General features: G+C 41.2%; 1 protein-coding gene across 1 annotated transcript in view; it reads right to left on the reverse strand.

Annotated features, from left to right (window-relative positions):
- Nucleotides 1-9951: 9951 nt before the first annotated feature.
- The window catches only part of MTMR12 (myotubularin related protein 12), a 32155-nt gene continuing 26044 nt past the window's right edge, over nt 9952-16062 (reverse strand). The window contains exons 13-16 of the mRNA XM_035310344.1: nt 15338-15510; nt 14466-14633; nt 13700-13861; nt 9952-12688 (exon numbers count right to left, since the gene is read on the reverse strand). Coding sequence (XP_035166235.1) covers nt 12101-12688; nt 13700-13861; nt 14466-14633; nt 15338-15510 — 1091 coding nt within the window. The 3' untranslated portion in view covers nt 9952-12100. The remainder of the gene's footprint in view (nt 12689-13699; nt 13862-14465; nt 14634-15337; nt 15511-16062) is intronic.

Raw genomic sequence — 16062 nt, forward strand, 5'->3', positions numbered from 1 at the left:
TTCTCTTCTCTTCTCTTCTCTTCTCTTCTCTTCTCTTCTCTTCTCTTCTCAGGGATTTGGTCCAGTTTTGAGGGCATGCACGTCACCTAAAAGAAAAGTCCTGTGCAAAACACTCTGCTTTCACTTCTTTACTGGATGTTCCCAATTGAGTTGAAATCAGTCCAACACAGGACAGTCAGGACGGGGGGCTTGGGAATGCTGAATTTGAGGAAGTTTCACATACAAAGGGAACCTCACAGGCACGGATGGTGCACTTGAGAGCATGCCTGGTTGTGGGTGTGCTCTAGGGGTTTTCTTCAGACAGGGCAGGGGGATGTGTTCAGTTATATGAAATTGCTGGCTTGCCGATGGCAAGATATGTAATGATAATAATGTTGATGGCATTATTATTATCTTTTTCTAAACTACTCAGTAGTGGCAGAAGCTAGCTTTGTACAGGGTGAAAGAAGCTTTCCTTTCCTCTTGAGTCCATCCACAGTCAAACTACAGCTTCAAGCATGTTATTGATCCCTGTTGGATGCAAACCACAGGCTACTACAGCAACAGCAACATGTGGCAAGAGGCCATCAGGCAGGTTTCCCTTGCGAAGGCAGTTGTAGGGCTGTCTACAGAAAAAACCTCCTAAAAACTGCCTCCCACAGCCAGCAAAGGTGGTCTGATGCTCACAGTGGTCACAGAAGCCAGCATTAGACCTTCAGGACTCCAACAAGTTCCCTGAAGAGGAGAAATGAAAAGGAATGAGCATCAGAACTATTGCCACACAATTTTCAATGGAAGTCAGAAACAAAAAAAAATCAGTGGAGAAACACAGAGGGTGACTGGAAAAAGAAATACATCCATAGAATAAGATAGTGGTCCCAGCATGGTCCAGGATCCTCCAGACAAAACCAATGCATCTGCATGGCTGCAGCAGGGAATCACAGAACTATAGAATCAATGTTGGAAAAGGCCTTCAAGATCATCTGGCCCAACCATCCCCCTACCACCAATGTAACCCAGTAAACCATGTCCCTAAGCACCATGTCCAACCTTTTGTTGAACTCCCCCAGGGACAGTGACTCCGCCACCTGCCTGGACAACCTGTTCCAATGCCTAACCACTCTTTCTGAGAAGAAATGTCTCCTAATTTCCAACCTGAACCTCCCCTGGAGCTACTCAAGACCATTTCCTATAGCCCTATCACTAGTTACCTGTGAGAAGAGGCCAACCCCCAGCTCCCCACACCTTCCCTTCAGGTAGCTGTAGAGAGGCATAAGCTCTGCCCCAAGCCTCTTCTTCTCCAGACTAAACAACCCCAGTTCCCTCAGCCTCTCCTCACAGGACTTGTGTTCCAGGCCCTTCACCTGCTTTGTAGCCCTTCTCTGGACACATTCCAGGGCCTCGATGTCCTTCTTGTAGTGAGGGGCCCAAAACTGAACACAGCACTCAAGGTGCAGCCTGACCAAAGCAGAGCACAGAGGGACAATCACTTCTCTGGTCCTGCTGGCTACGCTGTTCCTGATCCAAGCCTGGATGCCATTGGCCTTCTTGGCCAGCTGGGCACACTGCCATCTTATGTTCAGGTGAACATCAGTCAGTACCCCCAGATCCTTTTCACGGCTTTCCAGCCACCCTACCCCAAGCCTGTAGTGCTGCATGGGGTTGCTGTGACTAAAGTGCAGGACCCAGCACTGAGCCACATTGAACCTCCTCCCACTGGCCTCTGCCCATCAGTCTGACCTGTCCAGGTCCCGCTGCAGGGCCTTCCTACCCTCCAGCAGATCGACACTTCCCCCAGCTAGGTGTCATCTACAGACATACTCAGGGTGCACTCAATTCCCTCATCCAAGTCATCAAGGAAGGTACTAAAGAGTCTGGGCCCCAACACTGACCCCTGGGGAACACCACTGGTGACCGGTCCCCAGCTGGATTTCACTCCGTTCGCCACCACTCTCTGGGCCCAGCCAGTTTTTAACCCAGCCAGGAGTGTGCCTGTCCAAGCCACGGGCTGCCAGCCTCTCCAGGAGAATACTGTGGGACACCGTGTCCAAGGCCTGCTGAAGTCTACATCAACAGCTGGTCCTTCATCAACCAGGCAGGTCAGGACTTGCCTTTCATGAACCCACAATGGCTGGGCCTGATCCCCTGTCGTCCTGCACGTGCTGTGTGATTGCACTCAAGATGACCTGCTCCATCACCTTTCCTGGCACCAAGCTCAGGCTGACAGGCCTGGAGTTCCCCTTATGAGGAGGATGGAAGAGAATGAGAAGAAGCTGCACAACACATCGGTATTTTCTCCTGCATAGAGAGTTAGTCAAGATCCTGTCTGGTTTATAAGTCATCTCTGGAAAATAAATCTGTCTGCTCTCACTCAGAGAAGACATATGAGATTTCCATATTTAACATGGAATATGTTACACTGATGAGTCTACCTTTCCGATCAAGGTGTCCTACTTTGGCATGTATGGTCTTACTAAATATTTTCACTGATATTTACTTAAGAAACAGCTTAATTCTCTTTGCCAAATGATAAAACATTGATTTTATTTAACTATATCCTATACACTAAGTCATGCAGAGAATTTTTTTTTTTGAAACAAAAGTCCTTTAAAGATCCCCAGACTAAAACTACTCTCACTGTTCACATCCTACATTTTGGAGCAGCAAATGCAACTTGTGTTTCTGTAGAACAAAGACAAGGAAAAGACACTTAAGCTTTTACTGGCCTTAAGCCTCAAAACGCAGCGTCAAAACGCTGTGGCTGTCATCCAGCAAGGTGATCTCTGCTGCTTGAAGCTTGGCAGCAGGACCAGGTGCTATGCCAAAGCAAAGAAAGCACTCCCTATCCTGAAAGCACAGTCCTGTTCTAAAACCAGCTTTGTGGGGAGAGAGAGAGAGAGAGGAGAAAAAAAAAAAAAAAAAAAAATTCAAAAAAAAAAGCCTTTAGGAAGTTCCCTCTTCTTTGACTCAAATGGGCTCTATTTTCCTAACTGCAAACTCAACCTGGAACTGGAGAGCCAAGCTGGCACTTCACCGTCTGCCATAAACATCCAAAGCATGACCTGCATCTGCAGGAACCCAGGAGTGTGAATTGGCCTCAGGTCACAATGTCACATTTGAATACATGTTCACCAGTCAGTGTGAAAATAAAATTAATACAAGGTGCTAAATTATTTCTAACATCCTGTTTTCTGACAGGAGCTATATCTGGAGTGTGACGAGGCCACGTTGCTCTCAGCTCTACATGTGACTGAACTACATGCTTCAGCAGATGTCTTTTACGAAGGTGTACTCACAGCTCTTCTCCCCTGTCTGGAGTGCTGACAGTAGTGGGGATTTAATTTTGACACTAACGTCAAGAAATACAGCATGTACATGAGGACCAAAACTGCTGAAGTAAGAAAAAGCCATTTTTACCACCCTTGAGTGAAAAGACCATACTGGAAGGATACTGTAGCACAGAAATAATTTTCAGATTTGAAAATACATAGATAAACTACTTTAAAGCAGGCTTTATTACTATGTCTATTCAGCACAGCTGACAAAAAATAAAAAATAAAAATAAAAATTCCCAATTCTGCTCTGTCTGCCAACTTCCCTCCTGCAGGAAGAGCTCTTTCTTGATCTGGGCAGTTGGCCAACTCAGAGTCCTATAGGTTACTCCAGTTGGGAATAAAGCACCTTTGATGCAGTTTGGTTTATTTACAAAAAATACACAGCCTCACTTCTTTGAGTGCTGCTTAAATCAAGCAGCTGGAGACAGTTTCTTGAAACACAGCTCCTTCAGTCAGCACCCTGACCCCAAAACCCTCTTGAGAGGGGCTTTTCTTACCACTTCTCTGGGAAGCAACACGTTTCATGCTCCACACTGCCATCTAGCCCGCTTAAAACCTGATCTGACTGATGCACCCAAGTTGCCCATGGTGGTTACACCGAGATTGCCAGCCTCAGCATGGGACAGACTTCTCTGGCTCAGCACTGAGGATTTGGTGATAACCAAGTATCTTTAATATCTTTATCAATGACACAGACAGTGCGATTGAGTGCACCCTCAGCAAGTGTGCAGTTGACACAACAGAAGGAAGGGATGCCATCCAGAGGGACCTGGACAAACTTGAGAAGTGGGCCCATGTGAACTTAATGAAGTTCAAAAGTCCAAGTGCAAGGTGCTGCCCCTGGGGCAATCCCAGACACGAGCACAGACTGGGAGGAGAACCCACTGAGAGCAGCCCTGCAGAGAAGGACCTGGGGGCTCTGGTGGACAAAAAGCTCGACATGAGCCAGCAGTGTGTGCTTGCAGCCCAGCAGGCCAACTGCGTCCTGGGCTGCACCAACAGAGGGGTGGGCAGCAGGGGAGGGAGGGGATTGTGCCCCTCTGCTCTGCCCTTGTGAGGCCCCACCTGGAGTGCTGTGTCCGGGGCTGGGGCCCCCAGCACAAGAAGGGTGTGGGGCTGTTGGAGCAGGTCCAGGGGCTGGAGCAGTTCTCCATTGAAGAAAGGCTGAAGGAGCTGGGGCTGTTCAGCCTAAAGACAAGAAGGCTCCAGAGTGACCTTATTGCAGCTTTTCAGTACTTGAAGGGGACTTATAAAAAAGATAGAGAGCAACTCTTTGCTCAATCAGATATTGACAGGATGAGGGGGAATGGTTTTAAACTAGAAGAGGGGAATGATTTTAAACCTAAAAAGGTGAGATTTAGATTAGAAGTCAGGAGGAAATTCTTCACTCAGAGGGAAGTGAAGCACTGGAACAGGTTGCCCAGAGAGGCTGTGGGTACCCCATCCCTGGAGGTTTTCAAGGCCAGCTTGGATGAGGCCCTGAGCAACCTGACCTGGTGGGTGGCATCCCTGCCTGTATCAGGGGTTTGGAACTGGGTGGTCTGAATGGTCCCTTCCAACCCTAACCATTGTGTGATTCTGCGATAACCAGGTAGAGATTACTGATTTATCAATGCAAGGCGTACCTTCATACAGCAGACACAAGCAGACGTTCAGGAGATCTGGGAAAAACAGATCAGTGCCCGATTTTAGCTGAAAAAAACCTTGCTGCCAGTGTAGCTGCCTGGGTGGTATGTATTGGTAAACCAACTGTTAAGTGAACAAAAGCTAAGATAGATGCAGGAAATACATTTATACATTTTCCACACCTTTAGTACCCAGTCATATCTAAAGGGATTTTCACTAACTGAAATTCCCCCATAAAAACTTTCCACAAACTCGCACAGCTGGCCAGACGCTGCTGAAGGCTGACACTCCTTCAGTGTCTCTTTTCTGCCACACGTGCATCGAAGGAAGAGCTAATATTGCTTCCTCACTTAAAAGAGTTCAGCGGTATTATAGAACTCCTGTTCAGTCCCATGATTACATTTACCCTTTAAACTCCTGTTCTCACTCAGAAATGATGGAATTAGCCAAGAAGAACTTTTCAAATGAAATTCCTTGGCAAGGGGAACATATAAGCAAAGACACAAGTCAGCTTTCCCCTGAGCACGCTGGAGAGCCCTTTGCTTTGTGAGGGTCAGCAGCAGGCTGGGCATTAACAGCTGAGAGGTAAAACGCTCGGGAAGGGGAAGGATGTCTACCAGTCTAGACACAATATTAATTCAGCTGGTCAGCAGCCAGCACCAATAGGGCTATTAATGCTTTAATAAGATACACGGATTATGAAGAAATGTTTATGTTCAGTCATTTCCTGCTGCCTAAGTGAGTCCAGGTCCCTGGTAATTGTATTTCAGCTGTATCCAGCATCCATTACTACCTGCAGAACTCCAGGGGCTTTGTGTGTTCACGGAGCCTCTACTTAATACTGATACATTAAGTAATGGGTTTACTATTAATGTATTTCATTTCAGTAACTAGCCCTTTTTATCATCATTTCTGCCAGATTTACACCTCTGCTGCAATTTGAATCATAAAAAGGGCAAAGGCACTAGGGGGATGAATACCCCTGGGAGATTAGGGTGTTCGTCAGAACGGAGAGAGCTCCATCCCACCCCGAAGCAGATAATGGGCTGCATACAGACAAAGCACATCACCTACGCTAAAACTAACGAAAAATCAGAAGCAAATGAGTAAAATATGCTTTAGAAAAAAAAAAAAAAAAAAAAAAAAAAAAAAAGGTAACCAGTTGGCTATGTATGGCTGAAGCTTAAAAGAGAAAATCAGGAATGCGTCAGGAGTCCAAGATCATTTTCAGAGCTTTGATTGTTTTCTCATTACAAGTCAAAACATGATTTTTGCTTTTCAACAGCCACACTCAATCACTACTAAATCACAGCCCAGGCAGCACGATGGTATTTAAAACCACCCCAGTCCAAACCAAAGTACAGCCTAAGGAACAACATGCATTGAAGTGTCTGATGACTGTAGATCAGACTAGCTTTGTTTGCTTACCTTATCTTCTTAGTGTAGCAACCATACCAGATACAATGCAATGGTTCTTTAATCACCCTGTAAAGCTTTTCCAGGCAACCTCTAACCAAAACTTTTTGGTTGGTTGGTGGGTTTTGTTGTGTATTTGTTTCCTAAGTATTAAATAGCTGGAATTAGTTGTGCAAGTTATTTACAGCCTTTCAGCTAGCTGCATGGTTCCCAGGAATTCTCTCTTTTTCAACACAGCAGCTCCAGAGCTAGATTTACTACAGCTGTGCTTCCATCTTTCACCTCCTCTTTAATGGACAACCCCCAGTCATGGCACAGGGCATCCTCAAACAGTCTGCTCCTGTTGTTTTCCTCGTACCACCATGGGGTGATTTGTACCAACAAGCTGATGCGATAGAAAACCAAACCATGAAAGCAAAGCCTGGTTTTCCATAAAACATGCTGCTGGCTACGTGACAGTAATGGCAAGGCAGTGGGAGCACACTGCTGGGACAGGGCACAGCAGGACCCCTTCAGCTGCATCACATCAGTTGTAAGCTACCAGACAGCTACCAGAGCTGCCGTGCTCCATATTGATGTGGAAATGAGTGACCTTGCACTTTGAAAAGACTGCACGTTAATTGTTATGAGTTAAGTCATCTGTAGCAATTCTTATCTGGGTTTCACATATTCCCATCACCTCAGGAGAGCACAACAGGAAAAACCATGGCAAGCGTAGAACCAATCTTTTTCAAATTTCAACAAAGAGCCTCTAGAAAGGAATGTCAAGAAGATATATATATATATATATTTTAAGAGCAAACCCACTGTGGAAAGTCTGGGCTGGAAAACTAGAAAATAGAGGAAGTGGCCTGTAGGAAACAAACTGGATTAATCTGTGTAGGGAACATCAGGAGCTTGGTAAGAAGCATCCTGTTTTGATTTATGCATCAGGGTCACAGTGAAAGTTAAAATATCTTGCATCATCACCAAAACATGAAGCAATGAGCTCTTTGCATAAAATATGTTTCTCTGTCATCACGTTCATGCGTAAACATACTCTAAAACAATGCCTGCAGAAACGAAAAGAGGAAGTGAATCCCACTCACCACAAAGTGAGCCAGCTAGCCTACAGAGCTCTGACATTTAAACGCTTGATAATATTTACAAAATATTTAAAGATTTACACTCAACTAGCAAAATTTTACATTAATTCTAGTTGCTAGCTGTTCTTAATTGGATTTACTTACTTTTTTCCCCAGAATGGGAATACTATTAACAATAAGGATTATAAGTGACTTTTCAAAGTCATACAAATGCAGTTAATTTCTAGGAAACTCAACACGTTCCCAAGCATGAATTTTGGCTCCTACAGTGTAATGAAAAATGTATTTCAGAGAGCAAAAACAGACATTAACCAAGATAAATGCAAATTCTGTTGCCTTAAAAGAAAGCCCAGATACCTGATCTGACTGTAAATCAGCAGATTTTCCTACCTGTGAACTGCATGGCTTTTTGTCTGAAAATTGCAGGCTGAAATCACGACTGAGCTGCAGGCACAGGGGGTTAAGTTTCCTTTTCTCACCCTCATTTCCTTAGTGGCCACACAGGGCAGCTAATGTTTCCTCTCCACCCACCTGCACCAAAGCTTTGGAAACTAGTAGGTAATTTTGACCGTATTTGACAGAAATAGATTTTAAGAGTTATTAGATTCCAACAAGCAGGCTGGAGACTTTCTGGCCTGGCCAAGCCAACTTATGGCCCTTTACTCAGTCCCCCAGGAACAGAAATACTCAATGTGGCTTGTCTGGCAAGTTAGTAGCAGTGAGAGACCTATTAACTTGCAATACAGAATGTGACTTAAGAATAGAGAGGAAGTTTAGGGAGGAAAGACAGATGTTCGGGTATGAGGAGGGGTAGGACACAACAGAAGAAAGGAGGAAGTTCAAAGAACTGCGATGTGGCCAGCCAAGACAATGGCAGGGAAATCAGCCTTCATAGTTCTGCTTTTCACAAAATAACGTATCAAAGGCACTTCCTAGTTAAAAGTAATCTGCCTGCTTCAAGCAGCCACGCAACACACTGGGGGAAATACTTAATTCATTTGACTGTCAATTAAAACAAAAAAAAAAAAAAAAAAAGAGAAAATAGCTGTTTCTCCAGCTCAAACAGCAGCAATGCACATCTATGCCTGCTCCTTTTCAAGATAACTCTACTAACCCACCAAGCAAGAGTTTTGCTATTCTGCAAACACTAGCAGAAATATGACAAAATAACTTCACTACAGATGAAAAAGGACCTGAGACCATCAAGAAGATCTCGCCACCACCCCCTTTCAACCACTACCCTCATTGCATTGGAGCCTACGTAGTTCTTCATGCTCTTTGTGAGATTCAAATAGTTCACTAATATACCTCTTCCCTGTCCCAGAAAATGAAGTCCATGTCCAGGTAATTTCTAAACTGAGTTTTACACAACACCTAAGCTTTCTTCAACTGTATACAAGGCAGTGTGTACTGTGTATGAAGTTTCCACCATCATGAAGGTGATCTTCAGTGTAACAAAAGTAGTTCAGAGATTAAGAGTTCATAGATTTAGTGCTGAATACACAAATATTCTGGGTATTGTCATTGCCCCTAAGTACTCATGGAATGCAGCCCAGGTGAATGGCAATGAGGAAATGTCATTTAATTCATCATAGTAAGCCATCGTTAAAACATCTACTGCAGAAAGTACTTCACTGCATCCTAAATTAAGAAGTTACAGCAACATGGTTCTAACCTGAAAGAAAAAACATGAAAGGAAAAAGCTTTAATTGAAGGAACAGATCGGGAGGTTCAGTTGACTGTAAGTACCCCTACAAAACACATGCTTGCATTCCAATGCAGTGTCCACCAATAGCTGAACATTTTCAGCCCAGTGAATGCAGCCTTAAAGCCAAGCGGTCAAAGTACACATGCTGATCTTTAGAAGATGTGGGAGAGGCAGTGGCACACCTCGCATTACAATGTGACCCAGCACTCCACAGACTGAGCTATTCCTGTTCCTTCAAGAAGCCTGTCTTAACCTCATCACAATTTTTTACATTCTCTTTAGGGAATGGTTTTTGAATGTGTGATTTGTGATAGCAGTTTGTCATAATAATTTTAAAAAGATGTTTCTCATTTGTTCTCTACAGGTTACAGGTTACTGTGACCAGCCTGCAATCTGTGCTCAACGTGCATCTGGTTCAAGGAATACTCTGCTGTTATTTCAACAAGTTGCCTCATTTAATAGTTTAAGAACATTCTCTCATGAAGTGGAGGAACTACTTAACGGAAGACTAGTATATTGCCATAACTGAAATATTTCAATAGACTTCCAAATACCACCATTCAGCAGCCACTTTCTAGACCACTTCAGTAGCTTCCCACAGTCATCCTATGGCATCACTTTGAATTTTGTTCTTTCCTGAACTGATGCACTTGTCCAACAGTACAGCCAGGTCAAAACCACACAGCTTCCTTCCCTAAGTCTGTAAATACTCTGCATACAACTCAATAAGCCTTGGCACTGCAGATTGTCAAGTTTACTGTGATTTAGAGTGTCATTTTGCAAAACATGAGCTTAAACATTATTTCAGGTTAAATACATCAAAGTGTATTTTATTGACACTTTCCAAACAGCCCATTATAGAGGAATATAAGTCTTTTTTGCATTTTTAAAGCCAACTACAGTTTCTAGCTTGCATTCAGTGTAAAAACTCAGAGGTATAAAGAGAAGCTAAAAATACTAAGTATATTTCCAATTCAACAGTGCAGAAAACCAGTAACAACGGTATTTACTCTACATTAGAAGTGTTCTCATGTTCATTTCTAAATATATTTCTCTTCTATATAAACTTTTGATAACTTATGTACAAGTCAGATGTCCAACATCTGTTAATATAAATATGCAATTGTCATGACTGAAACATTACACGTTTGATCAGAAGTACAGAAAAATCCATTTAATAGTTTTTTTTCTAATGGCAGTGTTTAAAAAAAAAAAAACCTCGAACCCAAATGACCTTAGAATGGATTTCCTTCTCCATAAAAATGGATTGTTCATTCAATATGCAAGAGTTACTGCAAAACCGATTCATTTGAGCTACAATCAAGCCTGAAGGACATGTACTGGACAGCCCATTCTAGCTACGAAAAAAGAGATATGTATCACAGAAGAAAGTGTAAGTGCTAGCATATTTTTAAATAAAATGCTACAAACTCAAGTATTGTCTTTGTGCTACCAGCACTTAAGGCAATCAAGAGTTAAGAAGTTTCAGTTTGGCATAGAGTTGCATTAAGGTCTCCCCCTTCTCCCATTAACACATTTATTTTAACATAGTATATTTTTAAGAGGGCTGCAGACAATATTTTACTATACAGATTAAGTACAATTCATTATGAAGTGACTGATCAGTAACCCAGTTTAATAACACTGAGCTCATCAAATTTAAGTGACAACTTCACCACATAGATCTTTCAGCATGGATTTCTAAATTGGTGCAAGAATACAGAAAACAGAAGACGATTAATGTCTACCCTCTCAAATTAACTGATATTATGATTTGCATCCCTTCTTGGGGTACTCTAAAATTTAAGGGTTCAAAATAGATTTGATAGTCAAATAATACTCAACTTTACAGAGGACAGTTATTTGCAGCAAAAATACTTTTTATATAAACATACACAGTAGATCAAAAAGTCAGGCATTTCTTTATGGCTTTTTTTCACTGAGGTACTGTTCTAACATCCAGCAAACAGGATGCAAGTGTTTCATAGGGTATGAAAGCCACATTCATAAGCTTTACCACTAACTCATGACAAGTGGCAACAGACTGCAAATCCATGACTGTCTTTGCTTCTGTGTGAAGAGTCTCAGTGCTAGCTTCAGAAAGCCTCAAAGGCAACTGTGATAAGCACAGAAATTAGAACGAAAGATCTCTCCATTAAAAGGAGAGGAGAAAAAATACCCATAACAATCCAGAATCCATCAGGCTATTTCCTACAATTAACAGCAAACATTTGGAACTTAATATTTCAAGGCAGCAAGGGAGTACAGCACAGCAGACACGCGAGACTTGAAACATTTAGGTTAGCTCTTGCATCTGACCCTTAAGCTAAGTGCATGCAGAGGCTTAGAAAAGCCAAGCTGCTATTACAATACTACACAAGGTAAAGTTCTGCAAGCCAAAGATGAACATTGTCAGGAAAGATGAGGTTGACAAGCACATGACTTCAGTTGATGCCACAACAGGCAGAAAAACCCTGGTGACCACAAGTTCATTCCTCAGCTATAAAAAGCTTTTGCCTATAAAAAGCTTTTGCTTAAAAGCACAATTATACTTTCCCCTCTTTATTTTACATCAGGGAGAAATGCAGATGTATTAAGAGTTTCTAGTACTTTTTACATAAGGGGAAGAGGGCTTATGTTAAAAGTAATTTTGCACATTCCTCATGATTGTTGTTGTATTTATTTAGTATATTCTATCTTTACCTCAGAAAGTGTTTTTGTATAAACCAACCATATGGCTGCTCCAGCCTAGACTTGTTTTTATTACACCTATGATACAAGTGTTTCTGCAATCAGTACTGTTATAGTGAAATAGAAATTCAAAATATACTCAGTTAACTGAGTTTTTTTCAATCCCACAAATCCACTCAGCAGGCTGCAAATACTTGAGTTCCTTAAATTAGGATACAGCATATTTTAACCTCAGAGCTTAGCCACATACAATTCATACTTTAAGATATACACTTTAACATATCACTGCTTAGATCAACAAATTCGTCATCCCTCTTGACCAAATCATCTTCATCTTCCAAGTCTTTCCAGGTGCTAGTGGGTAAAGCTGGTTTGACAGACTGTCTCTGAATTAAAGCAAATGGAAACAGAGATGACAAACGTGCAGAATTTCTCAGCATTGGAACAGCATGTGTGTCTCCAGAAATAGCTTGACTATGTTCTTCATCCATTTTCACCTGTAAGCTTTGCACTTCCTCCATCAAGTCCAAAATCTTGGCAGCTGTGGCTATCGTACCACCACCATGAAGCTGAGCTTCAGGAATCCATCGTAAATACCGTTGCGCCCAGACTCTGATTTCAGGCCCATCAATGCGAGGTAGCAGAAGACCGTGATAGTCAACAGGTTTACTATGCCAGCTGTCATAAAATTCCCTGAAGCTATTAGGAGGTTCATCTGAAGAATTAATGAACTTGCCAATTCTTTTACCCAAAATGTTCTTAATTAAATGATCTGTTTCCTCCCTGAAAAATCCTCTCTTTGGGGAAGATTTTGTTTGTGTCAATGGACAAGAAAGCTGCCTCTGATGCTTTAAAGAGAAAAAAAACATACAAGAAATAAATGTTGATGGGACAAGAATGTCTTAAGAGAAAGAACAATATTAAATTGTATTCAGAACATACTTGCAGTCAATGAAGTGGCTTAAACACAGCCACACCTTTGCTGCAGTGTGTAAAACTGTTAACTCTTCAACGGCTAATATGCTGAATACTTCACACAGATTTTGAAGATACTTCACTGCTATAGCAGCAGGGAAAGGAACACTGAATAAAGCATACTTGTATGAAAAGCATTTTTCTTTTTGAAGAAATAATTACTTTGTGTGGCTAGCTTAAACTTGGAAATGTGTATTTGATTTTGAAGGTTAATTGGTCAGTTCCTCATTGGTTTCCACCACATAAGTTCCCTGAATAATGCTGTAGATCAGACCAATAACATCTCACCTGAGAATGCTTTTGTACAGAACAGAGTTTAACCAACATAACAGGGAAATTGAAAATCAGAAACAGGTACCCAAAAAAAACGCTTTCTGCTGAATTTGTACTGTTTTCCAGTAATGAGGTGATCCATCTATAATATTCAATACCCTGGACAAATCGTTTGTTTTTGGGTTTTGCATCTTAAATGCATGCACACACTCCCATTACATTCAAAACAAATTTAGGGAGGCAGCTTTAAACCTGTTATGTATTTCAATTAAATACTCTGTGGAACAACAAAATAAAATCAATTCAACCATCATTTCAACTCACTTGAATGTTAAGTGTTCTTCCCATGAGAAGTTATTAGTGCATTTGCACAAAACTACTACAAGAAAGTCTAGTAAGTTCGTGGCTATGCACGGCAACTGTGAAAATAGTGACTAGAGAACTGAGGAGGATGCAAGCTGCATTCTTAAGACCCAGGTGAGTCTGAGGTATACATAATTCACCCATTAAATGCTGGCACTAATGCTTCCACTAGGTGCACTGAAGTATGATTGAGTTGTACCTTTATTTTGAAATGACAGAAATAACAGGTTAAGCAGCAAATATCTTACTTTGAATCTTGCAGTTTTCCGTTGGCTTTTATCTGGTTTTGGCTTCTCTGCATAAAGAGGGTTGTTCAGAAAAACCTGGGCCTTAGGATCAAACTGCACAGACCAGTCCCACACAGTAAGAAATCTGAAAGGACCGCTTTGTGTCTTGAGGCTTTCACCAGTCTGCCAAAACAAACAGGTCACAATTAGGACTGCTATAAAGGAGTTCTGACGAAGTCAAGGTGAAATTAAGAAATTGGCTTTTCATAGAGAAGCCCATAGAGTTGCAATGTGCTTGATTTCTATATATTCAACAGCTGGACAACATTATTAGATGTAAGTAAAAACACAAAGGCTACCTGTATAGTATTCTCTAGCTTCCAGCTTCTTAGGTTATAGAAAAGCATGAACCAAATGTAAAGCAACATTCAAGAAGTGTTGATTTTGGAACAGGACAGCACATAACGATTTTGTAGATAACTTATTATGCAAGACAGGGATACTTTCCTTCAGTTAAAGAGCTTAATTTCCAATGGAGAGCAATAAATTGGAAGCTAGAGCTCCACATTAGTAGTAATTTATCTGAGTTATTTTCATATTCTCATCATAGACTCAGAGTACTGAACTTGATTGCTTACAACTAAAGTTGCACTCAGTCACCTTCAAGGCATCACATTATCCTTTGAGTAAATAGGAAAAAGCATGCTGCTAGTTTTTTTTTTTTGAGCATCATTAGCTCATTGGTCAAATCTGTTCTCCAACACATTGCATAGACAAAAACCCTTACCGTATTGGTGTCTTTTTGATGTTGCGAGTTGAAGAAGAAAGTGCTAAAAATTGGCACATAGAGACTGTCTGACAAGACAGTCAAGTATGTTTCTGTGAACTCAAATGCTGCAGGATACTGTTGTACCAACTGCCAAACACAGTCTAGCAAGAGCAGAAAAACAGGAGCCTAAAAGAAAATATTGCATCTGTTTCAGAAAGTGTTCTATCACACAGACCAATTATATTACAGTATTTAGTGTCCCCCAAATAAAGTCTTAAGGAAAGCAATCTGGTGAACTACAAAAATCACTGTAAATAGCCTATGCTGAACTCTGAAGTATCATCAGCTGTTGATAGAAGAGATTAATGCTTTCTAATGAGTGCAAATTCAGGTTAAGTCACTATAAAAGGCTGCATAGCAGTAACTTTCACAGCTGACAAAGCAATACTAGTTTATAGCAATTCTTGATCAGAAATAAACAGTTTACACCTAGGGTTTTCTTTCTGTATAGCAATCTGATTTATTCCTAAAGTACAAACATGTAGAAGTGAGATTGCAGTATCTAGAAATACAGTATAAAACTAAACTCTAGATGTGACAAAAATGTAATTCACCATTTCTACAAATTTCACCCTTTAACAGAGTTTAAAAGTACACGAGATACATGTCTTTCAAAATACTCCAGGATTAGAAGTGAAATTTGTATTCTTTTTAGTTATAAGGACATAGCTGAACTCTGAATAGCAAAAAAAGAGTAACACTAAAATCACCCAGTCATGAGTCAAAATATAAAATTGAAGATCCTCAGAGTAATTCGAACTTCTGAATCTAAATTTCTCCTTATGCTAAGTAAACTTTTAAATAGCATGTAAGGAAAAAAAAAATCATACCTCTTCTTTGTCACTTTTATGCAAGTGGTTACAACGATCCAAAAAGCCATGTCCTCCAATCACCCATTCCTTCTGAATAAGGCTCTGAAATCCTGACTTTGTTCTGCTGTATGAATCCATCATCACTTGAACCAGACTGGAGATTACACAGCACAGATCAGTAGCACTCTCTTCTACAGAGGAGAAAAGGCTACATTGTCTACTAAGCCATTTCTAAAGTTTTTGATAAGGAATCAAAGAATTGCTGCCTTTACACAAACAAAATGGTACTACAAACCTAGAGAAGCATAAAATTCCTTACAAATTACATACCAGAGAGGAGCTAAATCCTTATTTCTAATACTTTTTTTTTGTGTGAAAACCTAAGGGTTTTTAGGTACACTTATACCAGGATAAAACTTCGACAAATATACCTCAAAAAGCAAGTTTTTACTACTATAACTTTGGTCCCTACTCCTTCTGGTCTACCACCGTGCAATATTTTAGCCCCCTGCATTATGCAACCAGGACAGCTATTCAAACCTACCCTTCCTAAATCTTTTCATCGGGTGTGGCTGTGACTTGAAGTATCCCTGAACATACACACATGCAGCGTGCAGCAGCACTGAAATTGCTTCCTCAAGCAATAAGCACTCTTCCATTCTAGTGCCTTCTAGAAGCATCTTGCTGTAACAAGTTTCTCAAATAGCAGCATAGGTGAAAAGTCCCTCAATTGACAACACAAA

This window comes from Oxyura jamaicensis, chromosome Z (genome assembly GCF_011077185.1).
Source record: "Oxyura jamaicensis isolate SHBP4307 breed ruddy duck chromosome Z, BPBGC_Ojam_1.0, whole genome shotgun sequence".
Classification (NCBI taxonomy): Eukaryota; Metazoa; Chordata; class Aves; order Anseriformes; family Anatidae; genus Oxyura; species Oxyura jamaicensis.